Source organism: Bombina bombina, chromosome 6 (genome assembly GCF_027579735.1).
Source record: "Bombina bombina isolate aBomBom1 chromosome 6, aBomBom1.pri, whole genome shotgun sequence".
In the NCBI taxonomy this organism is placed as follows: Eukaryota; Metazoa; Chordata; class Amphibia; order Anura; family Bombinatoridae; genus Bombina; species Bombina bombina.
Window position 1 is genome coordinate 433,988,294 of NC_069504.1, and position 25,944 is coordinate 434,014,237.

Below are 25,944 nucleotides of genomic sequence, written 5' to 3' on the forward strand. Positions count from 1 at the left end.
CTACTGCATGGGGCAGAAAGATGTTTTTGGGTCATTTTAGCCAGAGCTGGAAATCTCAGTTTATTAACTGCCCAGTATTTCAGGGGTTTGTCTGAATGAGGTACAGTGATCTCTCTCTCAGGTAGGCTTCCAGCTGTATAGTAGCAGCTTTTGGAGCACTGCTCTCAAACGTACAATAATACAAATAACTGCAATTTGTATTGTCAGAACAGAAGTGAACAATTTTTAGTTAAGTCTTCACCCCAGCTTAAAATTAAATGGGAACATGCAGTTTGAAAAATGCCACAAGATGGCGTTTGGGTAGGAAGTGGAGGTATCGGTTTAAGTATCAGTGCATTTGCATGAGTACAATGAAACTAGTAATTCAGCTAACGGGGATAGATTTTTAAATGTTTTTAGGGATAACTTCTTGTCACAATTAATAGAGGAGCCAACTAGGAGTAACGCTACATTGGATTTTGTGCTATCAAATAAGATAGATATAATATCAAACAGAAGTCAAAGAACATGTGGGTAACAATGATCATAACATGGTCACATTTGAAATCTCTTTTCATAAGCAGTGTTTTAAAGGTTTAACCAAGACTTTTAATTTTAAGAAAGCAAAATTCAACGATTTAAGGAAATCATTAAATAACATAAATTGGGACAAATTATTCTCTAATAAAAATACAGAGGATAAATGGATAACATTTAAAACTTTGTTAAATAAATATACATATCAACAAATACCATATGGTTATAAAAATAAAAAATCCAAGCCAATGTGGCTAAATAAAATGTGTTAAGAGAAATTAGGAAAAAACGTAGGGCATTTAAATTATTCAAAGAAAATAGTACAGACTCAACATACCAAACATAAGGAATGTAACAAAGCATGCAAAAAGACAATCAAATTAGCTAAAATTGAAAATGAAAAATTTATTGCAAAGGATTCTAAGTCTAACCCTAAAAAAATTATTTAAGTACATAAATAGCAAAAAATCTAAAAAACAATATAGGTACATTAAAATGCGTGGAGGGTAGCATGATTAACAGTGACAGGGAGAAGGCTGAGGTACTAAACCAGTTTCTTTCTTCAGTATACACAAGAGAGGAACCATTGGATGATACTTTGGAACAAAATAGAACATGCCAGCGCTTACCATTAACTGTGTTATGTATAGAGGATATCAGAAACAAATTGGATAAACTCCAGGCCCAGATGGAATACACCCAAGGGTGTTAAGGGAATTTAGCACTGTTATAGACAAGCCTCTACTCTTAATTTTTCAAGACTCATTATTCTCAGGCATGGTACCCAAGGATTGGTGTAAAGCTGATGTGGTGCCACTCTTCAAAAAGGGAAGTAGGGATGATCCAGGAAGCTATAGACCAGTTAGTCTGACATCGATAGTGGGGAAGATATTTGAAGGGATTATATTGCTGAGCATATTCGTGTAAAGAAGATTATGCGTTCTAATCAGCATGGTTTTATGAGAAATAGATCATGTCAAACGAATCTAATTAGATTCTATGAGGAAGTAAGTAAAAATATAGATAAAGGGGAATCAGTTGATGTGATATACTTAGATTTTGCAAAGGCGTTTGATACAGTGCCACATGAGAGATTAATGCACAAAATTAAGGGACTGGGAATAGCTGAAAATGTTAGTTTGTGGATAAATAACTGGATTAAAGATAGGGAGCAACAAGTAGTAGTAAATGGATCATACTCAGATTGGACAAAGGTAATCAGTGGAGTCCCCCAGGGATCAGTACTGGGCCCTGTTCTTTTTAATATTTTTATAAATGACTTGAAGCAAGGATTAAATAGCGACATCTCTATTTTTGCAGATGATACTAAGTTAAGTAAGGTCATTAGGTCAGAGCAGGATGAACTTTCGTTACAAAAGGACCTGCAAAAATTAGAAGTATGGGCAGGTAAATGGAAAATGAGATTAAATACAGGAAAATGCAAGGTTCTACATTTTGGAAGTAAAAATAAGCAGGCAGCGTAATTTTTAAATGGGACAAGACTTAGCCAAACAAAGGAGGAAAGGGATTTGGGGGTAGTAATAGATAACAAGCTAAAGATGGGTGCACAATGCAGGGCAGCGGCTTCAAAGGCTAATAAGATACTAGCATGTATTAAAAGAGGCATTGATTCAAGGGAGGAAAGCATAATTCTGTCGCTATATAAAGCCCTGGTAAGACCTCACCTTGAGTATGGAGTGCAGTTCTGTGGACCGATCGCAAAAAAGGATATTGCAGAACTAGAAAAAGTTCAGAGAAGGGCCACAAAGCTAATAAAAGGATTAGAGAATTTAAGCTGAGGAGAGGCTAGCCAAACTGGGTCTGTTTTCTTTAGAAAAAGGCGCTTGAAAGGTGACATGATTACTTTATATAATAAATATATTCAAGGCCCATATTCAGAGATGGCAGAAGCTCTGTTTATTTCAAGAAAATTGTTTGTGACAAGAGGTCACAATTTAAAGGGACAGTTCACCCAAAAACTTTCTCCCCTTTAAATTATTCCCAATGATCCTTTTTACCTGCTAGTGTATTAAATTGGTTGCAAGTAGCTCCTTTACTCATATTTCAGCATTTAAAATAGCTGATTTAGCTTGTGGTTTCCCAACCTATACTGAAAGTTTTTATACTGGCGTATACGCTATTGACAAGCCTAAGTAAACACAGCCAGCAGAAGAGATTACACCCTCAGTGGGGGCATGATAGTTAAGTAATAAAATGATAATTTTCCATTGTTCTCTCTATGTATTGAGCTTTGGTGTTCCAGACAAATATAAGATAAGCAAGCAAGTCTGTGTACATAAAAGTGATAACATAATGAGATCTGATATTACCTGAAGCTCATTGTAAATAGGCTGTGGTTTCAAAGCACAAAACCAGCTACTTCAGATACACAACTAAACCCGAAAATGCAATTTCTCAAATATTTTATACTCTGCAGTTGGTATAACAAGTAATTTAAAATACATTTATGGAAAAACAATTTTACAGTGTACTGTCCCTTTAAGTTTGGAGGAAAGGAGATTTAATCTCCTGCAACAGAAACATTTTTTTTTTCACTGTAGGAGCAATAAAATTGTGGAACTCATTACCAAAGGAGGTAGTGAATGCCAATATTTTAGATACATTTAAAAATTGTTTGGATACATTTCTGTCTATAAACAAAATTCATAGATACGATTGCTAGTATTAAATGGGTCACCTTTTAGTGGGATTATTTAAGCTTCACTGGAGCTTTTTTAAAGTATTTTAGATTTGTATAGGTTGAACTCGATGGACTTTGGTCTTTTTTCAACCTCATCTACTATGTTACAAGTACTCATGCAAATACTTGGTATCGGCACCGATACTAGTATCGGTATCAGTGCAACCCTAATAACCATGTTGGCTGTGCAGAACTGGGAAATGTGTAAAACAGGGATTATCTATCTTTTTAAACAATAAAACTTGTGAAGTAGACTGTCCCTTTAAGTCATTGTGCCTATACACTAGATTTTTCTTTGCATAAATGATTTGTAGATGATCCATTTATATAGCATATAGTTTAAATAATAAAAAAAGTATTGTTTTACTTATTTTCAAATAACATTGCACAGATTTTCAGACTCCTAATCAAGCCTCAAAGTTTTAGGAGAATACTGATGTATAAATACTCTAGCTTGCTCCTGTTTGTGTAAAGAGTCTTTTTTATATGCAGAGGGGAAGTGTCGTTTTTTTTTTGTCTTTTTTTTTGCTATAGAACCACTTTCAGTGGGTGTTCCAGCTGAAATTTTCAACAGTGCTAAACTGGGAACTTCTAAGTTTGTTTTTTTTTTTCAAAAGGCTTTATTGAAGTAAATAAATACAATCATAACATAACTGCAAGATATCACATTAGATAAACATACAAAATATTCATTACAGCTGTGGAAATCATGTATGAAACATAAAAAGATAAATACAAACTGTTATCACTTCACCATTAATTGTGCCCAAACCGCCGAGCATGCCCTCGGAATGAGCGATTGTGGATGTAGGTACGTTTTTCAAATTTAAGTTCTAACATCGTAGCACAGTACTGAAGATATAATAGGTAAGGAGAAGGGAAAGGGGACTATATTATGGAGAAAAAGATTGAAAGAGGAAAAGGAAGGGGAGAGAAAAAAAAAACAAAAAAAAAAAAACACAGCAGTGCCTTAGGCTGGACCAGAGTGAACGTGAGTAACTCAAATCGTGCCATGCCATAAGGCCGAGACCAATTCATACAGCTCAAGGTTGTGGTTTTTCAGGTAGTGATACCTTTCCAAAAGCAGAACGTCAGCCACCTGGGCATGCCACTCCTCCAAAGTGGGGGGGCTCTGAGACTTCCATTTCCTTGGAATCAGTCTTTTCGCACTGGTAATCATTATTAGCAAGAGGGAGAGATGTGCAATACTCTGTGTCTTAGGCAAGTGGAGAAGTAGCAAGATATTAGGTGTGTTTGGGATATCAAGGTTTAGGATTTCCCCCATCTTTTTCAAAACACCCGTCCAGAAGGACGTCAGACAAGGGCAATGCCACCAGATGTGTAAGATCGATCCCCTTTCCCCGCACCCCCTCCAACACAGAGGGCTCAGTGATGGAAAAATCTTATGGAGTCTTAAGGGGGTCAGATACCACCTACTCATGTACTTAATGTGTGTTTCTTGAATGATAGATGACACTGAGGATTTCTTGATTAATCTAAAAGCCCTTAACCAGGGCTCTGGGTCAGGATCTAGGCCCAATTCATCAATCCAACGCTTTGTGTATGTCGGTAGGATGTCAGTGTCTGGTAGAATTATTAATTTGTATAGTAAAGAGATTAGATGCCTAGGCACCTTATCTGTTATGCAGAGTTTCTCAAAAGTCGTGAGTGTTCTACCCATCTCTTGTCTGTGTTTGTGGCTAGTGATAAAGTGGAGCAACTGACGATAGTGTAACCAGGAGGAGAAGATTGTGGGTTGTGATTTTCCTAGCTCTGCCTGTGGTGCGATCTTCCCTTTTTCTACTATTCCAAAAACAGATCCCTCTTTGATTTTATATGGAGCAAGTTTATATATGCCTCTATTATGGTACGGAATCTCCGGGTTTTCTAAAATAGGTGTCATTGGGGAGTATCTAGAGAATATATATGTGAAGAAGTGGCTACAGTCTTATCCCAGACATTGAGTGTTTCTTCTATCAAATGGTATTTAGAGATTGCAAGGGGGCGCAGCGGGGGCAGAAGCCAGGCGAGGGTACCCATGTTGTTTATTTTAAATATCTGTCTGTCTAATTCGATCCATGCTTTGTTTGGTGAGTTTTGTGCCCATTCTACTATTCTTTGCAGCTGTTATGTTTCTTTTAACTGTGAATATATATATATATTTGGTTTTGTAGCTAGCTCTTAATACCTAATAATATTTCTCTTAATTAAAGGCTTTATAAGAGCTAGCGATTTTATCAAAAACGACTCACAGACTAAATCAGTTAAAGCTTAGTCAAGCTGACTTTGGCTGTTATAAATGAGTGGAAATGCACAACAGATAAGCAGTATGGAAATGTGACTGCTGTAGTAAATGAGCGTCTTTATAACTAGATTCAGTGAGAGAGTTCTTAGTTATACGTCAGAGGAATTGCGGTTTAAGATGCAAATACAGTTTCTATTGTTAAGAACAATTAAGCAACAGTTTTGTTAGAAAGTAGCAATACCTTTAGTTCTCCTGTTCTTGGAGCGATGCAGCGTGAGACGCTGTGATGGCGGATGAATCTGAAACCTTCTTCCTAATTTGTGAACAGGCCTGCTCACGGCTCTATAGTAAGGAAGGAAAGAGTGCAGCGAATTGGTTATTAAGGTAAATACCTGTGAAGTACAGTATGAGTTGTGTGACTTATCACAGTGCGTAGTATGTCCGAAGCTGTAACTGAATCCTGAGGGTTCAGAGAAGAGGAGGTGGTATGATTGAAGTCCGGTATAATTGATCCAGAGCCAGACTGAGAGAGCTGCTAACACCTTACACTGAGGAATAAGTAAGATAAATTTTAAAGCTTATGAAACAGTTCTTGTTTGGGAAAGTATTGCGTCCTGACACTCCTTAGGAGAAGTGAAATATAAGATATAAATTTAATCTGACTTGATAAGTTGATACTGAGTTTCCAAAAAGTAGGAGGGAAAGATACAAAATAATCAAGCAAGGATCTATACAGGAAGTGGCTATTTATAGAGGGTAAGGGATGGAAGTGGAATGTCTTAAAGGGACATTACAGATCCCCCCCTTCAAGGCATCCGCTCCGAGGATGCCGGTTTATCAGGGTATCTGGCATGAAACTTATCCAACAGATGGTCGGCATGGATATGTGACTTGGGCACCCATGAATCCTCCTCCGGACCATAGCCTTTCCAACGAACTAGGTACTCAAGGTGACCACGGAAAGTCCGAGAGTCGAGTATAGTATCCAACTCATATTCGACGTGGTCCTTCAATTGAATAGGTGGAGGTGGTTTTCTTGGCCGATCCCTGAAAGTGTCTTGGACATAAGGTTTTAAGAGCGCCACATGGAATGTGGGATGTATCCTGTATTTTCTCGGGAGATCCAGTGTAACAGAAGTTGGATTGAGTATCCTTTTTATTGGAAAAGGTCCAATTAACTGATTAGCCAGTTTCCTAGAAGGAACTGATAATCTGAGGTATTTAGTGGATAACCATACTAAGTCGCCCAGTTTATAATTCGGACTGTCCCTATGTCTTAGGTCATAGTAATGTTTTTGCGAAAGCTTAGCAGATTTTAAATGTTCCTTTAGGAAAACAAGGGACTCCTTAAGATTGGTGAGGTATGAGGTAGCTGCTGGAGAATTAGAATGTACTCGAGAGATCTGGACAGTTTGAGGATGGTATCCGTAGGTGGCAAAGAAAGGACTTAACTTGGTTGAAGCAGAGACTGAATTATTGTATGAGAATTCGGCTAACGGCAGTAAAGAGAACCAGTCGTCTTGTAAATGAGTGGTGTAGCACCGTAGATACTGCTCCAATATCCCATTAACTCTCTCAGTGAGTCCATTAGCTTGGGGATGATATGCAGTGGTTAGTCTAGATTTTATACGTAAAGCCGAACATAAGGCCCTCCAGAAATGAGAGGTGAATTGGGATCCACGATCTGTAATGACAATTTGAGGTATACCATGGAGACGTACAATGTTGTTTATGAAAGCATCAGCAGTCTCAGTTGCAGATGGCAAAGAAGTTAAAGGTACGAAATGAGCCAATCGCGTGAGATGATCAACTACTACCATGATGGTATTATGGTTTTGAGAATATGGTAGGTCGACAATAAAGTCCATAGATATAACACTCCAAGGAATATCTGGGACTGGCAAAGGAGTGAGGAGACCAATAGGTTTCAATCTTTCTGTTTTGTTTCTAGCACATACTGTACAGGATACGATGTATTGCTGGATGGAGTCAGCTATCTTGGGCCACCAGAAATATCTATTGATTGCTTCTTTCGTTTTAACTATACCTTGATGACCAGAAAGTGGGGTATCATGGAATTGTTGTAATATGTAAGTTCTAAGTTGTAGAGGAATGTATAACTTGTCATAGTAATAGTAAAGACCAGTGTGATCCTTTCTCAAGGATGGTATATTAGGTATAACGTCCGTCTGGAGTGCCTGGATGATGTCGTTTTCTAGTGGTGTAAGCTTTCCTACGACTTTGTGAGGTGGTATAAGAGTCATGGTGTTTTCGGACTTCTGATTCTGCTCATGTAAACGTGAGAGAGCATCAGCCTTTGTGTTTAAATGTCCTGGCCTGTAGGTTATCAGAAAGTTAAACCTATCTAAAAATAGTGACCACCTTACCTGTCTTGAGGAGAGAGTTTTACTTTGACGTAAATATTGAAGATTCTTATGATCTGTGTATATTATAAAAGGTTTGTCTGTTCCTTCTAAAATATGTCTCCACACTTCTAAGGCGGTCTTAATGGCCAATAACTCTTTATCCCCTATAGTATAGTTTAACTCAGCTGGTTGTAACATCCTAGAATAATAGGCAACTGGATGTTGTATCCCATCTATAGGATTCCTTTGGGAGAGAATTGCCCCGAGACCAGTGTCTGAAGCATCTGTCTCTAATATAAATTCACAAGTGTGATCTGGAATAGATAGAATGGGAGCTGTTAAGAATTTTTCTTTTAATAACTGGAAAGAAGTCTCAGCTTCTTTAGTCCAGCAGTACCTAGTTTTTGTTGTAGTTAATTTGGTCAAAGGTTTTACTATGGTAGAAAAGTTACGAATAAATCTGCGGTAAAAATTTGTGAACCCAAGAAACCTTTGTAAAGATCTCACTGTTTTAGGTTGGGGCCAATCCTTTATCGCAGATACTTTTTCAGGGTCCATTTCAATTCTATCCGGAGTGACTATATATCCAAGAAATTTAATTCTGTTTACATGGAATAGGCATTTCTCTAGTTTCGCGAACAGTTTATGTTCACGCAACCTCATAAGGACCCATCTGACATGTTTTATGTGTTCTGTAGTGGTTCTAGAGTAAATTAGAATATCGTCTAAATATATTATGACGCAGATGTCAACAAGGTCTTTGAATATTTCATTGATGAAACTCTGAAAAGTTGCCGGGGCATTGCAGAGTCCAAAGGGCATAACCCTATATTCAAAAAGCCCGTATCGGGTTCTGAAAGCAGTCTTCCACTCATCCCCTTCTTTAATCCTAATCAAATTATACGCCCCCTTTAAATCGAGTTTGGTGAAAATAGTAGCACCATTGAGGCGTTCCAAAAGTTCGGGGATGAGTGGGAGTGGGTAACGATTCTTGATGGTAACTGAATTCAGAGCCCTATAATCAATAATGGGCCTCAGTGTGTGATCTTTATTTTTCACGAAGAAAATGCCTGCTGCAGCAGGTGATACAGAAGGTACTATAAAACCCTTTCTGAGACTGTTGTCTAAATAATCCCTAAGATACTGTAATTCTTGTTGGGACAATGGATATATTTTACCAAAAGGAGGTACTGAACCTGGAATTAAATCTATGGGACAGTCGAAAGTCCTATGGGGTGGTAACGTGTCAGCTTCTTTTATATCAAAGACATCGGATAAGTCCTGGTATTCAGCTGGTATGGCTGTTTGTAGTGTGCAAATGTTTTGTTGTGGAAAACAAGTGTTTTTGCAAAATGGTGAAGTGAAGGTAATCTTAAAATTCTCCCAACTAATACTAGGGTTATGTTTTACTAACCAAGGTAACCCTAGGATGACAGTATGAATTGATGTTGGTATTATGTCAAAACTTTGATATTCTACATGTCCATCTGTTGTGTGTATCAGTAAAGGTACAGTATGATGGGTTAATGGTCCATTTTGGATAAAAGAACCATCTATTACCTTAAGAAAGAGAGGATTTTTCTTTGTGATAGTAGGTATTTTATTTTGTGAAAAGAAGCATCTATAAAGCAACCATAAGCACCAGAATCAATTAAGGCTTCAGTCTTGACCTGATGAGATTCCCACTGCAAGAATAAAACCATAGTGAGTGCATGATTGTCTTTCTGTAGGGAAACAGAATAAAGGTGTGATGGCTTACCCTTCTTTGTACGTTGCAATATAGAGCATGTTGTTACAGAGTGATCCTTACTAGCGCAGTAAAGACATAGATTCGAGTTGCGCCTTCTAGCTTTCTCTTCAGGGGTCTCTTCAGGGGTGAGTGGAGCCTTGATAACGCCGATCTCCATGGGCACAGAGACAGGGTTATTTCTGTCAATGTAAGTTGCTATGGGTCTCCTTTGAGTCACGTCCGTGCATAGTCTCTCAGTGCGGCGTTCTCTCAGTCTGCGATCTAAAGTGGTAGCCAGCTTGATGAGTCCGTTTAAAGTGTCAGGCATCTCTACCCTAGATATCTCATCTTTCAAATTATCATTAAGGCCGAGTCTGAATTGGTTCCGCAACGTGATGTCATTCCACAAGGTGTCTGTGGCCCACATCTGATATTCCGTGACATAATCCTCTACAGGACGTTTCCTTTGTCTCAAAGCTCGAAGTTTGGTTTCTGCGTTTATCTGTGTATTGGCATCCTCATATAGTGAGGCCATGGAGGAAAAAAAAGAATCAAGTGAGTCTAGGATTACATCTTCAGTTTCAAAAAATCGGTTTGCCCATGCCCTGGGTTCACCGGTTAAGTAGGATATGACAGTACACACTTTTATCTTCTCTGTGTGATAAGTGCGAGGTTTCATAGAGAAAAGGAGGAGGCAAGCATTTTTAAAACCTCTGAAATCCGACCTTTTTCCTGAGAATACTGGAGGTGGGTTAATGTGTGGTTCAGGGGGATCTGAATTTCTAGGGGTTATAATCTCTTTGTAAATATTCTTTAGTGCAGTGTTTTCTGCTTGTACTTCTGTGAGTGCTCTTGCAAGGTAATCAACTTTTTGATTCAAAGTTTCAAACTCTGTTTTAATGGCCTGAGCATCCATTCCTTTTTGGGCTTGATTATTATGTTATGTTTCTTTTAACTGTGAATATATATATATATTTGGTTTTGTAGCTAGCTCTTAATACCTAATAATATTTCTCTTAATTAAAGGCTTTATAAGAGCTAGCGATTTTATCAAAAACGACTCGCAGACTAAATCAGTTAAAGCTTAGTCAAGCTGACTTTGGCTGTTATAAATGAGTGGAAATGCACAACAGATAAGCAGTATGGAAATGTGACTGCTGTAGTAAATGAGCGTCTTTATAACTAGATTCAGTGAGAGAGTTCTTAGTTATACGTCAGAGGAATTGCGGTTTAAGATGCAAATACAGTTTCTATTGTTAAGAACAATTAAGCAACAGTTTTGTTAGAAAGTAGCAATACCTTTAGTTCTCCTGTTCTTGGAGCGATGCAGCGTGAGACGCTGTGATGGCGGATGAATCTGAAACCTTCTTCCTAATTTGTGAACAGGCCTGCTCACGGCTCTTTAGTAAGGAAGGAAAGAGTGCAGCGAATTGGTTATTAAGGTAAATACCTGTGAAGTACAGTATGAGTTGTGTGACTTATCACAGTGCGTAGTATGTCCGAAGCTGTAACTGAATCCTGAGGGTTCAGAGAAGAGGAGGTGGTATGATTGAAGTCCGGTATAATTGATCCAGAGCCAGACTGAGAGAGCTGCTAACACCTTACACTGAGGAATAAGTAAGATAAATTTTAAAGCTTATGAAACAGTTCTTGTTTGGGAAAGTATTGCGTCCTGACACTCCTTAGGAGAAGTGAAATATAAGATATAAATTTAATCTGACTTGATAAGTTGATACTGAGTTTCCAAAAAGTAGGAGGGAAAGATACAAAATAATCAAGCAAGGATCTATACAGGAAGTGGCTATTTATAGAGGGTAAGGGATGGAAGTGGAATGTCTTAAAGGGACATTACAGCAGCCCTATCGCTTGTTTGTATGAAGCAATATCTGGTAGACCCAAGCCCCCCCTATCTCTTGGTAAGTACATGGTGCGTTTAGGTAATATGGGTTTACTGTTGGCCCAGACGAATTGTTCAATTATATTCTGAAGTTGAGTGATATAACTTTTGGAGAGAGCAATGGGTAAAGTTTGGAGGAGGTACAATATTCGAGGAAGAACGTTCATCTTTATAATGCCCACTCTACCCAACCATGAGACTGGCTTAGACCTCCAAGAAGAGAGGTCGGCCGTAATGTCGTTCTTCAGAGGGATATAATTAAATTTAAAAAGGTCTAAAGGGTCAGGAGTCAAATAAATGCCTAAATATTTGAGCCTCTTATTTGCCACGGTTACATTATAGTTGTGCTGCAGATGTTGCACCACCTCAGGGCTGGTATTAATATTTAAAAGTTCAGATTTGTTGAGATTAAGGGAAAAGTTTGATACCTCGCCGTAAGCTCTGATTTCTTTCAGGAGTTCTGGGATAGATTCCGACGCGTTAGTTAGCGTATAGAGGACATCGTCGGCATACAAAGCCTGCTTATGCTCTCTGTCACCCGCTACTATACCCTTGATATTATGGTTAAGTCTCACCTTATGAGCTAAAACTTCAATAGTTAAAGCGAAAAGCAGCGGGGACAACGGGCACCCCTGCCGAGTCCCATTGCTAATTTTGAATGAATCAGATAATGTTCCATTGATTCTAATTTTGGCGTTCGGATTAGAATAAAGCGCTAGTACCGAGTTCACGAAGGCTTTCCCAAACCCCATTTTCTCTAAGACCTGACGCATGAAAGACCAACTAACCCTATCAAAGGCCTTCTCCGCATCGGTAGAGAAGAGCACAAGAGGGCACCCGGATACCCTAGCGTGATTTATTAGTTGGATGACTCTGATAGTATTGTCCCTCGCCTCACGGCCCGGGACAAAGCCCACCTGGTCATTACCGATCAGGTTAGGCAGGTGTTTGTTAAGTCTGTTTGCCAGGATTTTCGCCAATATCTTCATGTCAGAGTTGATCAAAGAAATAGGCCTGAAGTGGCTAGGGGAGTCTGTGTTTTTCCCCGGTTTGGGTAGGACCGTGATATGAGCCTCTAGGAGGACCTGGGATAAATTAGGGTCATCCCGAAGACCGTTAAACAGGTCCAGTAGAGGGCCTGCTAGAATTTCCTTGAACTTTTTATAATATACTGAGGAAAATCCATTGGGACCTGGACTCTTGCCTCCTGGGCAGCCCTTGATAGCCTCGTAGAGCTCCTCCACCGATATCGGGGAATCCAGAGTGCCGGAGTCCTCCCTAGATAGGGATGGGAGGTCAACGTCCCCCAGATAGGAGCTAATTAAGGTTTCTTGTGATTGTGTAGTTTCACCCTGGGAGGCCACTAAAGTAGGTTTATGTATATTGTACAGGGAGTGATAATAGCCGTGGAACTCCCTCGCTATTTGATCGCTACTGCGGAATATATGTCCATCCCTGGATTTAATGGAGTGTATATATGTACGGTGTTGTCTCCTTTTTTAAGGGTTCTCGCCAAGATTCTGCCCGGCTTATTGCCCCCCTCATAATATTGTTGTTTGAGGTATAAAGCTTTCTTTTGGTGAGATTCTGTTAGATATTTTTGGAATTCTAGTCTTGTGTTTTTTAGTTGAGTTGTGGTTTCCGCGCATGTCGGATATTCTTTATGTTTAGCTTCTAAAGAACCTAGTCTAGTTTGGAGATCGAGGTATTTGGCCCTATATTGCCTATTAAGAAATGCTTTATGATTTATCAGAGCTCCCCTAATAACTGTTTTATGGGCTTCCCAGATAATAGCTTTAGAGGAGGAGGGAAAAGTGTTAGTCTCAAAATATTCTTGAAGTGTCTTCTGCATGTCAGAGTAGAATAGTGGGTCATCTAACAAGGTTTCATCTAGTCTCCATGTGTTTTGAGTAATAGGAATATCAGGCCACACGATCGAGCAGGAGACCGGGGCATGGTCAGACCAGGAGATATGGCCAAATCACTGTGATGTGTGATGGACAAACCGCAAGAGTCCGTGTATATATGGTCAATCCTAGAGTAGCTGTTGTGTGGGATGGAGTAGAATGAGTAATCTCTGGAGGTGGGGTGTAGGGTGCGCCATACATCATGTAGTGCGAGGTTTGCTAAGGTGGCATTGACATGGCTAATCGTAGAGGACGGTGTGCAAGTGACCCCCCTAGAGGTGTCGACTAGTGGGTCGGCAACAATATTAAAATCGCCAGCTAAATAAGTGATTCCTCTAGAGTGTTCCAATAATAGGTCGCGAACCCTATTAAAAAAAGACTCCTGACCCTGACTAGGAGAGTAGACTGAGACTAGTGTGACATAGTGCCCAAATAGAGTGCCTACCATAATGATGTAGCGCCCATCAGAATCCCTTTCGATGTGTGTCAAATTAAATGGTAACGTTTTGTGGAAGACAATGCCCACCCCTCCTTTTTTGCTTTGGCCTGAGGCAAAATAAGCTAAAGGAAATTGGGCATTGCGCCATCTAGGTTCCCTCCCTCTCCGATAATGAGTTTCCTGCAAGAAAATTACATGGCTTTGCAACTTATTCAATTCTTTAAATGCAATGGATCGTTTACCCGGGTCGTTTAGACCCTTAGCGTTGATTGTGGTAAGGTTGATTGAATGGTCCCCAAATCTACTGGGTCTAGACTGCATTGCTGAAACGAAAGAAGAAAAAAAAAAAAAAAAAAAAAAAAGCTCAGATGGAGGAAAAAGAATACTTAGAAAAGGAAAAGGGTGAGGACTATAGGGTAATAGGTACTGTACTGAAAGTGTATTCCTAAAAAGGATAACTAAAGTGTTACCAAGAGTCCCAAAGGAGCCCAGATATACTTATTTATAACAAAATAATATAAATTTTATACCAAATGGAGAACACTAAATTAGGGGAAAAGCCCCTATACTGACGTAAGTTATAACAAAGAGAAAAGCTTACATATACTCGTAATACCTTTAAAATTTTCATCATGGTACAAATATAAGCTTAGTTTATCAAACCGTCCGATTGGGACTACATTGTCTTGTTGCTCCTATTATGAGTGGAAAGCTATGCTATGCCCTAAGGCACATAATATGGTTAAAGAGGGTTCACCCCCCATTGGGCCTTGAAAGCTGGTCGCTATCATTATCCGGCCAACCCTCAAAATATTATTCAATAGAGTAAGGTTTGCTTAAGGTCTGAACACAACTCAACGCCTGATATGATAAACATGGTGATAGAGTGTGCAAGCATTTAACTTAGAATAGCTTAACAGAGAGTAAATCACACCCTCATAACTATGTATTACTTTTTGTCTTTTGATTAGGGTGAGTATTGTAGCTGCTAATGCCTTATCCCTTGGGTGGGATTCCCTGAGCAAGTTAACGCTTTAGATTCTTTTCGTACCCCTCTCAAGGGTACCATGCACTTCAAACTAATACTCTAAAGGGGTATGATACAAGATGGTATAAACAACCTCATACAGCGAACTACTTACAATGCAGAAATGTATTAGTTAAACATACAATACATTCAAAGACAGTAGTTTAGGGACATAAGAAAGTGAGTAGATAGTTAACTTAAGATAGGTTAATGTGAAATATAACCCGCTCCTAGAGCTGCTAACACATCCTGTACCCCTCTCAATGCTACATCGAAACTTAAACTAATACATTAAGAGTGTGTAACATAAAGTGGTAGGAACAACAGCATACAGCAAAATACCAATAATGCAAAGTGTTCTAAGTAAGCAAACATTATATTCAAAGGCGGTGGTTCAGGTACATAATGTGAACAGATAACTAACCCAGGGTAGCTCAACATGAAGTAAACGCCCCCCTACAGCTGTTGTCAATTTTTGTCTCTTAAATAGGATAAGTATGGTATTGGCTGGTGCCTCAACCCCTATGTGGAGGTTTCAGTTAATACTCCATGAAGGAGTAGTGTAGAGAGGTCAAGACAACAGCATATCACAATTATCTTGTTAATGCAACATGTGCTAAATGAGCATATAGTATATTCAGAAGCAATAGTCCAATAACATAAACAATGAATATAAGTGTCTTTAATGATCTGTTGGAAGCAAAGTCACTAGCTCCATGTGCCAGTCAATACTTTACCCATTTATTTCCACCTCGGAATGTTGCCTGGAAGGACGAGTGGAAGATGACTCTTCTCCTGTGCGTGAGCCACTAAAAGCAGGGACCTGGATCGATAAGTTCTCAAAAAAGGTCCTGTAATCCATGCCAGGCCTGAAAATGACCGTTTTATTGTTTTTGGAAGCAATAATGGATACTGGGAATCCCCATCTGTAGGGAACCTCATTGTTTCGTAGAACAGAAGTGATATGACTGAGATCTCTACGCTTTTGTAGAGTTATGGGTGATAAGTCCGTGAAGACCAGGATTTCCTCTCCTGCATGGGTAATCGGGTGCTTTTTCCTGGCTCCTTGAAGGATTTCCTCCTTGTCCTTAAAGCTGAGAAATCTAACAATGATGTCCCGCGGGGGAGCTTTATTAGGTGGTTTGGGCCTAAGGGCCCTGTGTGCCCTCTCAATTGGGATTTCTGGAGACGAGGGAGAGTCTTTGATAATTCTAAACAACGCCTGAAGGTAACCCTCAATATTTTGTGGGGCGACAGCCTCTGAGACACCCCGGAAGCGCAGATTGTTTCTGCGGCCTCTGTTATCAATATCTTCCAGCTTGTCATTAAGGTATTGCAAGTTATCAGCATGATTTTGGATATCGGTGGACTGCTGCTGCAGAGAGGTTGTGTTATCCTTAGAGGTTTTTTCAATTGTCAAGACTCTTGTTTCTAATGCAGAAAAGTCCTTTCTCAAATCACCAAATAAAGTCCTCATTTCTGCCATGACTCCTTGTATGTCGGTCTTGGATGAAAGGTGTGAAATGTCCTCTTTAGTGATAAATTGGGATTGAGAGGTGTTCTCGTTTAGGAGAGTATTAACTTGGTTATCCTGGGAGCTTGCCATATCTGCTACAGCTGTCCCTCTGGAAGAGTCTATAGGCTTAAGATAGTGGCTCATAGATTTAGAGACGCTGGTTTTATCTGCCCTGCTCACTCTTTTATTAGGCATGCCCTGAAATGTTCTTTCCAGGGGAGGACTTAACTGTAGTGTGGGGTATGTGCTGTGTGCTTCCCCTCTCCTGGATGCAGTGGCTTAGGCTTATAGCTAATCTCAGTGTGAGTTGATAGGCTAGGTGTTTGGAGACAGTATTCAGAGCTGGTGTTTATTAGAGTTAGCTTTTTTTTTTTTTGTTTGTTTTTTTTGTTTGTTTTTGTTTCCTTTTTATTTTATCCCCTTCTTCCCTTTGTCTCCCACGAGCTAGAGGGAACAAAATATAACAGCAGATGTGGGTTGTGCAGTCACTGTATAGCTTATAGGGGTCGTAGGTAGAATAGATCAGCTCTTAGACCGTTAGGGTAAACCTGCACTCTATAAGTGTAAGATTATTGAGTAAGCAGTGATAGGTTTGCTTGTATGAGTAGGGCCGCCGTCACTTGCGGTATTCTGTGAGAGACCCGAAGTTGTGAGTGCTCCCTCCGCTAGGTCACCACAGGGAGGATCTGTCCGGCTTCCCCCCACTCTGTTCGCCAACAAAATAAAGGACTAAAGCAGTGTTTACCTTGATCTGCTGATCCGATGCGCTAGCCTTGTTTCTGTCTCCGTCACACAGCTCCGGAAAGCAGTTCCGGTAAAAGCCAACTAGCCCGGTGAGCAGTCCGCCGTGTCTCTGCCTTACTGCAGATCCTATGCTGGGCCAAAGTCCTGAGCCTAGAGTGGGCCACACACAAGCACCAGCGGGGGGCAAATAGGCTGTAGGTCGATTCTCCTTATGTAGGCTGTTGTCTAAATCGCGCCCAGCAACAGTGTCAGGGGGTCAGATGAATCCACCACGTGGGGTCCCGATACTTGTGTTTCTACATAGGCGGCTCTTGGGATACAGCCGGGCTCACAGCTAGGGTTATATAATCGTCCTGTATAAGCTCCACGAAGTTAAGGGCTATAAATAAGATATATAGGTACTACATAAAAGCTTTATGTCAGACTAGGATGCAGGAGCCTTCCTAATGTGCCACCATCTTCCTGCGTGGTCAGGCTCCGCCTCTTCTAAGTTTGTTTTTAAATGGTTTTATACTGGATTTTTAGATCTGTATCACTGCATATTCTTCTTAATAGTAGTGTCTATTACATGCAGTTAAATGAAAATTGGTGTATACTGTCCCTTTAATATCTGTGTGGTTTATTGAGCCTTTAAGTATAGACAGTGATATATTTCCCCAGTGGTAAAATCTAATATTTTTCATCAATAATAACTTTTATGTTTCAATATCTGTTTTCATGAATACTTACTCATAGTAGCATCTAATATAATAGCAATTATACTCTGGAATAACATGATGTATCATACTGTTATGAATATTTGAAAGACAACCATAATTTAAAACCTTTCCTATTGTTTGATCTTTTACAGTGGGACCTGGTCTGTGAGAATGATTGGAAAGGGCCGTTAACTACCTCCTTATTTTTTGTGGGAGTGCTCATTGGTTCCTTTGTTTCAGGGCAGATGTCAGACAGGTAATTTGAGTGATATTTGTATGTAAAATAATTGTAAGTGCTACTCACTTTGTATAGATTCAGAGACATGTTGGTGCTTCTAAATGCTTTTCAATGTGGCTGGTGCCTGAAGGAGGGAGGGACAAGAAAGGGCAAATACCCTCTTAGATTGTTGCTCTCTTCTATCTATACATAAGCACCATGTCGCTATTTTAATGCCAGTGAGTCACCCTTTTTAAAATGATGTGCATCTCATGAGTACAGCCAACATCTTTCTCTCCTGCTGTACGTGTTACCACTGATTTGATTTTGTTTAGAGAATTTTATTTTTTAACATTTCCCTGGAAACATTTCTGCAGACGCCCTTAGGCCAATATATATATATATATATATATATTCACATAAACTGAGTGAAGCACCACAGTCAAACTCTCACCTCAATTCCTCAGCGTTGTCCGTTGTGATCCTTAACTTTCATGACCCGTCACAATGGAGAGTGAGTACAGCGTGATTGTAAGGTGTTGCTGCAGCTATTCAAAAGTGTCTGCCAAACACAGGATGAGTATATGTAGAACAAAAGGTAAGAATAGTGCATGCAGACCAGACCAAAACGCTAATGTAAAACATTCAAGTTTAATATACCATATTTAAAAACAGAAAATCCATAGCACGGTATACAAAAATATTAAAAAAGTATCACATCTCAATGTAAACAGGAGCACTTGCAAACATGTTTCGTGCCTGCGCACTTGATCACTGCATAGGAGACTACCTGTGCACACCTTCTATTTAAAGGGAACATCCCTCTATATTTGAAGAAACAGTTTTTCATTCCTAGGAGAACTTGAGATATATATAGAAAGCATTATTAACTTATTGTTCAGAGTTAAGCTATATATTTTATAAATTTGTGACATATATTTTAAGCCATTAAAGGGACAGTTTACTCAAAACTTTTCTCCCCTTTTAATTTGTTCCCAATGATCCACTTTACTTGCTGGAGTGTATTAAATTGTTTACAAGTAGCTCATTTACCCTTATATTGGCATTTGAAATAGTTGATTTAGCATGTGGTATCCACACCTATTCTCAAAGTTTGTGGCCGCAGGTCCAAGCTATAGATAAGCTTTGTAAACACAGCCAGCAGAAGAAATTAGACTCCCAGTGGGATATAGCAGAGATAAGGTAATAAAAAGTTGATTTTCCATTGTTCTCTCCAAGTACTGGTGATTGTTTTATGGACAGATATAAGATAAAGAAACAGGTATATGTACACAATGTGATACAGTATTGAGATCTGATTATACCTACAAGCTCAACCCATTTTATTAGGTTGTATCTTCAAAACACAAGATCAGAGCTTTAATATACACAAATCTTAAAAAGCTAATTTTCATAAATTTTTTACTCTGCATATGGTAAAAAAAGCAATTGTAAACACATTAAGGGAAAAATTATTTTACAGTATACTGTCCCTTTAAATGTCATCAAAATTTCATTCTTGTTACTGATTTAATGTTATATCAGTGAAAAATAAGTTGAAAAATTAATCTAAATGCAATCTAGTAGGAGAGCATTTGCGGGATATTTTAAAGGTATACACTAGACATTTTTAGATGGTTTGTGAAAATCTGTCCACTAACATATTCCCTAAGATATTAATATCAGATAAATAGTGTAAAGTGATCATGAAAGACACTTATGTAAAGGTATCAAGATCTCTTCTAATATTGAGACCAAACGGACTACTAGTCCTCAGAGTAAACATCCAGTATATTTCACGTTTGTTTAGTTTATTTTCCCTGTCCCCTCCTCTTTTCCAGAGTGGAACATGATCAATACCTTGTATGCTTAATTTTGATGCATCTGAATTATGGTATTCCCTAAAGTGCCTAGCTACTGGGGTGTCAGACTCTATATCCTCTATCGATCTTAGGTGTTGCAAGAATCTGTCCTTAAGAGAACGTTTAGTTTTGCCTTTTTATTGTTTCCAACAAATTTGGCTTCTTTATCTCCCTCAGATTTATCATCTAAGTCTAAAGGAACCTGGTTAAAAAGGAATACAGGCTTTTACAAATGCAGTCGTCCAATTTGCAAGACATGTTCTCATGTCTTTGAAGGGCCAAAATTTAAATCAAATGCCACAGGTCAAGAACATAGTATACAATTTTATATTAATTGTTCCACTACACATGTGGTGTATCTATTGACATGCCAAATTTGTTTTTGTATTTAAAACTAAATACTTACCTGTAAAATAAACCCTAAGATAGCTACAATGTAATTAATAATTACATTGTAGCTATTTTAGGATTTAAATTTATTTTACAGGTAACTTTGTATTTATTTTAGCTAGTTAGAATAGTTATTAAATAGTAATAATAACTATTTAATAACTACCTAGCTAAAAGAAATACAAAATTACCTGTAAAATAAATCCTATCCTAAGTTACAATTAAACCTAACACTACACTATCATTAAATTAATTAAATAAGTTACCTACAAACAACTACAATTAAATAAACTAACTAAAGTACAAAAAATAAAAAAAAATAAGTTACAAACATTTAAAAGATTACAACAATTTTAAGCTACTTACACCTAATCTAAGCCTCCTAATAAAATAACAAAGCCCCCAAAATAAAAAAAATGCCCTACCCTATTCTACATTAAAAAGTTAACAGCTCTATTACCTTACCAGCCCTTAAAAGGGCCTTTTGCGGGGCATGCCCCAAAGAATTCAGCTCTTTTGCCTGTAAAAATAAAATACAACCCCCCCAACATTAAAACCCACCACCCACATACCCCTACTCTAACCCAAACCCTCCTTAAATAAACCTAACACTACCCCCCTGAAGATCATCCTACCTTTAGCCGTCTTCAGCCAGCCGACCACCGATGGAACAGAAGAAGACATCCGGAGCGGCAGAAGTCGTCATCCAAGGGGCGCTGAAGAAGTCTTCCATCCGATTGAAGTCATCATCCAGGCGGCGTCTTCAATCTTCATCCATCTGGAGCGGAGCCATCTTCAGACGAATGATAGTGTAGTGTTAAGTGTAATTGTAACTTAGGTTAGTTTTTATTTTACAGGTAAATTTCTCTTTATTTTAACTAGGTAGCTATTAAATAGTTAATAACTATTTAATAGCTATTGTACCTAGTTAAAATAAATTGAAATTTGCCTGTAAAATAAAAATAAATCCTAAAATAGATACATATATATCATTATTATTTATATTGTAGCTATATTAGGGTTCATTTTAAAGGTAATAGGTGTAGGGGGTGGCAGGATAGGGGTTAATAAATTTATTATAGTGTAGGGGGGGCAGGATAGGGGTTAATAAATTTATTATAGTGGCGGCGGTGTAGGGGGGGCAGGATAGGGGTTAATAGGTATTATGTAGGTGGCGGTGGGCTCCGGGAGCGCCGGTTTAGGGGGTAATAACTTTATTTAGGTGGCGGTGGTGTAGGGGGAGCAGATAAGGGGTGTTTAGACTCGGGGTACATGTTAGGTGCAGACATCTCCCATAGGAATCAATGGGATGTCGGGCAGCAGCGAACATGAACTTTCGCTATGGTCAGACTCCCATTGATTCCTATGGGATCCGCCGCCTCCAGGGCGGCGGATTGAAAACCAGGTACGCTGGGCCGGAAAAGTGCCGAGCGTACCTGCTAGTTTTTTGATAACTAGCAAAAGTAGTCAGATTGTGCCAAACTTGTGTGCGGAACATCTGGAGTGACGTAAGAATCGATCTGTGTCGGACTGAGTCCGGCGGATCGAAGCTTACGTCACTATATTCTACTTTTGCCGGTGTGTAGGGCTTGATAACTAAGGCGAATCAGCCTCGCCACAAATACGCTGCGGAATTCCAGCATATTTGAGGTTGACGGCTTGATAACTAGAGGCCAGAGCCTCTTTTAATATATGCTAGTATCTTATTAGCCTTTGAAGCTGCTGCCCTGCATTGTGCACCCATCTTTAGCTTGTTATCTATTACTACTCCCAAATCCCTTTCCTCCGGTGTTTGGCTAAGTCTTGTTCCATTTAAATAATACGTTGCCTGCTTATTTTTACTTCCAAAATGTAGAACCTTGCATTTTCCCGTATTAAATCTCATTTTCCATTTACCTGCCCATACTTCTAATTTTTGCAGGTCCCTTTGTAACGAAGGTTCATCCTGCTCTGACCTAATGACCTTACTTAACTTAGTATCATCTGCAAAAATAGAAATGTCGCTATTTAATCCTAGCTCCAAGTCATTTATAAAAATATTAAAAAGAATAGGGCCCAGCACTGATCCCTGGGGTACTCCACTGATTACCTTTGTCCAATCTGAGTATGATCCATTTACTACTACCCGTTGCTCCCTATCTTTAATCCAGTTATTTATCCACAAACTAACATTTTCAGCTATTCCCAGTCCCTTAATTTTGTGCATTAATCTCTCATGTGGCACTGTATCAAACGCCTTTGCAAAATCTAAATATATCACATCAACTGATTCCCCTTTATCTATATTTTTACTTACTTCCTCATAGAATCTAATTAGATTAGTTTGACATGATCTATTTCTCATAAAACCATGCTGATTAGAACTCCTAATCTTGTTTACACGAATATGCTCATCAATATAATCCCTTATAATCCCTTCAAATATCTTCCCCACTATTGATGTCAGACTAACTGGTCTAACTATACTAACTAACTACTAACTATAGCTTCCTGGATCATCCCTACTTCCCTTTTTGAAGAGTGGCACCACATCAGCTTTACGCCAATCCTTGGGTACCATGCCTGAGAATAATGAGTCTTAAAAAATTAAGAGTAGAGGTTTGTCTATAACAGTGCTAAGTTCCCTCAACACCCTTGGGTGTATTCCATCTGGGCCTGGAGTTTTATTTACCTTAATATTATCCAATTTGTTCCTGATATCCTCTAAACATAACCCAATTAATGGTATGGACTGGCATGTTCTATTTTGTTCCAAAGTATCATCCAATGGTTCCTCTCTTGTGTATACTGAAGTAAAAAACTGGTTTAGTATCTCAGCCTTCTCCCTGTCACTGTTAATCATGCTACCCTCCCCGCATTTTAATGTAACTATATTGTCTTTCTTAGATTTTTTGCTATTTATGTACTTAAAGAATCTTTTAGGGTTAGATTTAGAATCCTTTGCAATTTTTCAATTTTGGCTAATTTGATTGCTTTTTTGCATGCTTTGTTACATTCCTTATAAATATGGAATTTTGAGTCTGTACTATTTTCTTTGAATAATTTAAATGCCCTACGTTTTTTCCTAATTTCTCTTAACACATTTATATTCAGCCACATTGGCTTGGATTTTTTATTTTTATATCCATATGGTATTTGTTGATATGTATATTTATTTAACAAAGTTTTCAATGTTATCCATTTATCCTCTGTATTTTTATTAGAGAATACTTTGTCCCAATTTTTGTTATTTAATGATTTCCTTAAATCGTTGAATTTTGCTTTCTTAGAATTAAAAGTCTTGGTTAAACCTTTAAGACACTGCTTATGAAAGGAAATTTAAAATGTGACCATGTTATGATCACTGTTACCCAAATGTTCTTTGACTTCTATGTTTGATATTATATCTATCTTATTTGATAGCACTAAATCCAATATAGCGTTACTCCTAGTTGGCTCCTCTATTAATTGTGACAAGAAGTTATCCCTGAAAACATTTATAAATCTATCCCCCTTAGCTGAATTACTAGTTTCATTGGCCCAGTTTATATCAGGGTAGTTAAAATCTCCCATAATTACAGCACTGTTATTAGAAGCCTTACCTATTTGTATTAGTAGTTGAGTTTCATCCAGGTCACTAATGTTGGGGGGCTTGTAGCATGTTCCTAGTAATATTTTTTTTAGGATTTTTCCCCCCACTCTTTATTTCCACCCACAGGGTCTCTACATTGTCGCCTCTATCAGAAATATCTTCCCTTATTGTAGGTTTAAGGTTAGGTTTAATATACATGCAGATTCCTCCACCCCTTTTATTATTTCTTTCCCTTCTAAATAAAGTATACCCCTCTAAGTTAACTGCCCAGTCATGTGAATCATCCCACCAAGTTTCAGTTATACTGATATCATAGTCCTCTTCATAGTTCTCCTGTATTTTCCATATGAAAATCTTATTGCTGCCCAACCCCTCGGTTTTCTCATTATGCCCAGCATATTACTGAGTTCTACCTGAGTAGAACAATAATGGCAGCCCGCATGCGCAGTTTTAATAGATATTAGTTCACGCATGCGTATAGTGCTTCAGATGACTCAGGGGTAGGCGCGTCATCACCCTAGGTGGGAGGAGGGAGGGGCGCACGAGAGCACAGAACACAGAGTGGGCTCAGTTGATGCGTTGACCTCAGAGTTAGAGGATGACACGGATCGTCAGCATCTAATCAGATTTAAGTATTATAACCACCCCATGACTAACAAGTGCGCATGCGATGTGTTCATACATAACAGATTATACATATTCTAAATAAGTGGGCACAACTACTTAGTGATTGGATGTTGCATGGCTATAATTTTAATATTTCTCTGCCTACTTTTATGGGCGGGCGTTGCAACTTGTTTTATAAAAGATAAAAACTATTGTTTCTCTTGTTAAGTGTATCCAGTCCACGGATCATCCATTACTTGTGGGATATTCTCCTTCCCAACAGGAAGTTGCAAGAGGATCACCCACAGCAGAGCTGCTATATAGCTCCTCCCCTCACTGCCATATTCAGTCATTCTCTTGCAACTCTCAACATAGATGGAGGTCGTGAGAGGACTGTGGTGTTTTATACTTAGTTTATTTCTTCAATCAAAAGTTTGTTATTTTTAAATGGTACCGGAGTGTACTGTTTATCTCAGGCAGTATTTAGAAGAAGAATCTGCCTGCGTTTTCTATGATCTTAGCAGAAGTAACTAAGATCCTTTGCTGTTCTCACACATTCTGAGGAGTGAGGTACTTCAGAGGGGGAATGGCGTGCAGGTTTTCCTGCAATAAGGTATGTGCAGTTAATATTTTTCTAGGGATGGAATTTGCTAGAAAATGCTGCTGATACCGAAGTAATGTAAGTAAAGCCTTAAATGCAGTGATAGCGACTGGTATCAGGCTTATTAATAGAGATACATACTCTTATAAAAGTGTATTTTAAAACGTTTGCTGGCATGTTTAATCGTTTTTTATATATGTTTGGTGATAAAACTTATTGGGGCCTAGTTTTTTTCCACATGGCTGGCTTGAATTTTGCCTAGAAACAGTTCCCTGAGGCTTCCCACTGTTGTAATATGAGTGGGAGGGGCCTGCATGATCCAGGACTTCTCTGGAGGGCTCAAAAGGCTTCAAAAGTCGTATTGAGGGAGGTAAAAAGCCACAGTAGAGCTGTGGCAGTTGTGACTGTTTAAAAAACGTTTTTTGTCATTGTTATTCTGTTTTTGGTATTAAGGGGTTAATCATCCATTTGCAAGTGGGTGCAATGCTCTGCTGACTTATTACATACACTGTAAAAATTTCGTTAGTGTAATTGCATTTTTTCACTGTTACTGCAAATTTGGACAAAATTTGTGTTTCTTAAAGGCGCAGTAGCGTTTTTTTATATTGCTTGTTAACTTGTTTTAAAGTGTTTTCCAAGCTTGCTAGTCTCATTGCTAGTCTGTTTAAACATGTCTGACACAGATGAATCTACTTGTTCATTATGTTTGAAAGCCATGGTGGAGCCCCATAGGAGAATGTGTACTAAATGTATTGATTTCACCTTAAATAATAAAGATCAGTCTTTATCTATAAAAGAATTATCACCAGAGGGTTCTGTCGATGGGGAAGTTATGCCGACTAACTCTCCCCACGTGTCAGACCCTTCGCCTCCCACTCAGGGGACGCACGCTAATATGGCACCAATTACATC

At 38.7% G+C, this 25,944-nt stretch overlaps 1 protein-coding gene across 1 annotated transcript in view; it reads left to right on the forward strand.

Moving 5' to 3' along the window:
- Window positions 1-25,944, forward strand: part of LOC128663050 (organic cation/carnitine transporter 2) — a 295,715-nt gene that overhangs the window by 37,505 nt on the left and 232,266 nt on the right. The window contains exon 2 of the mRNA XM_053717190.1: window positions 17,938-18,041. Coding sequence (XP_053573165.1) covers window positions 17,938-18,041 — 104 coding nt within the window. The remainder of the gene's footprint in view (window positions 1-17,937; window positions 18,042-25,944) is intronic.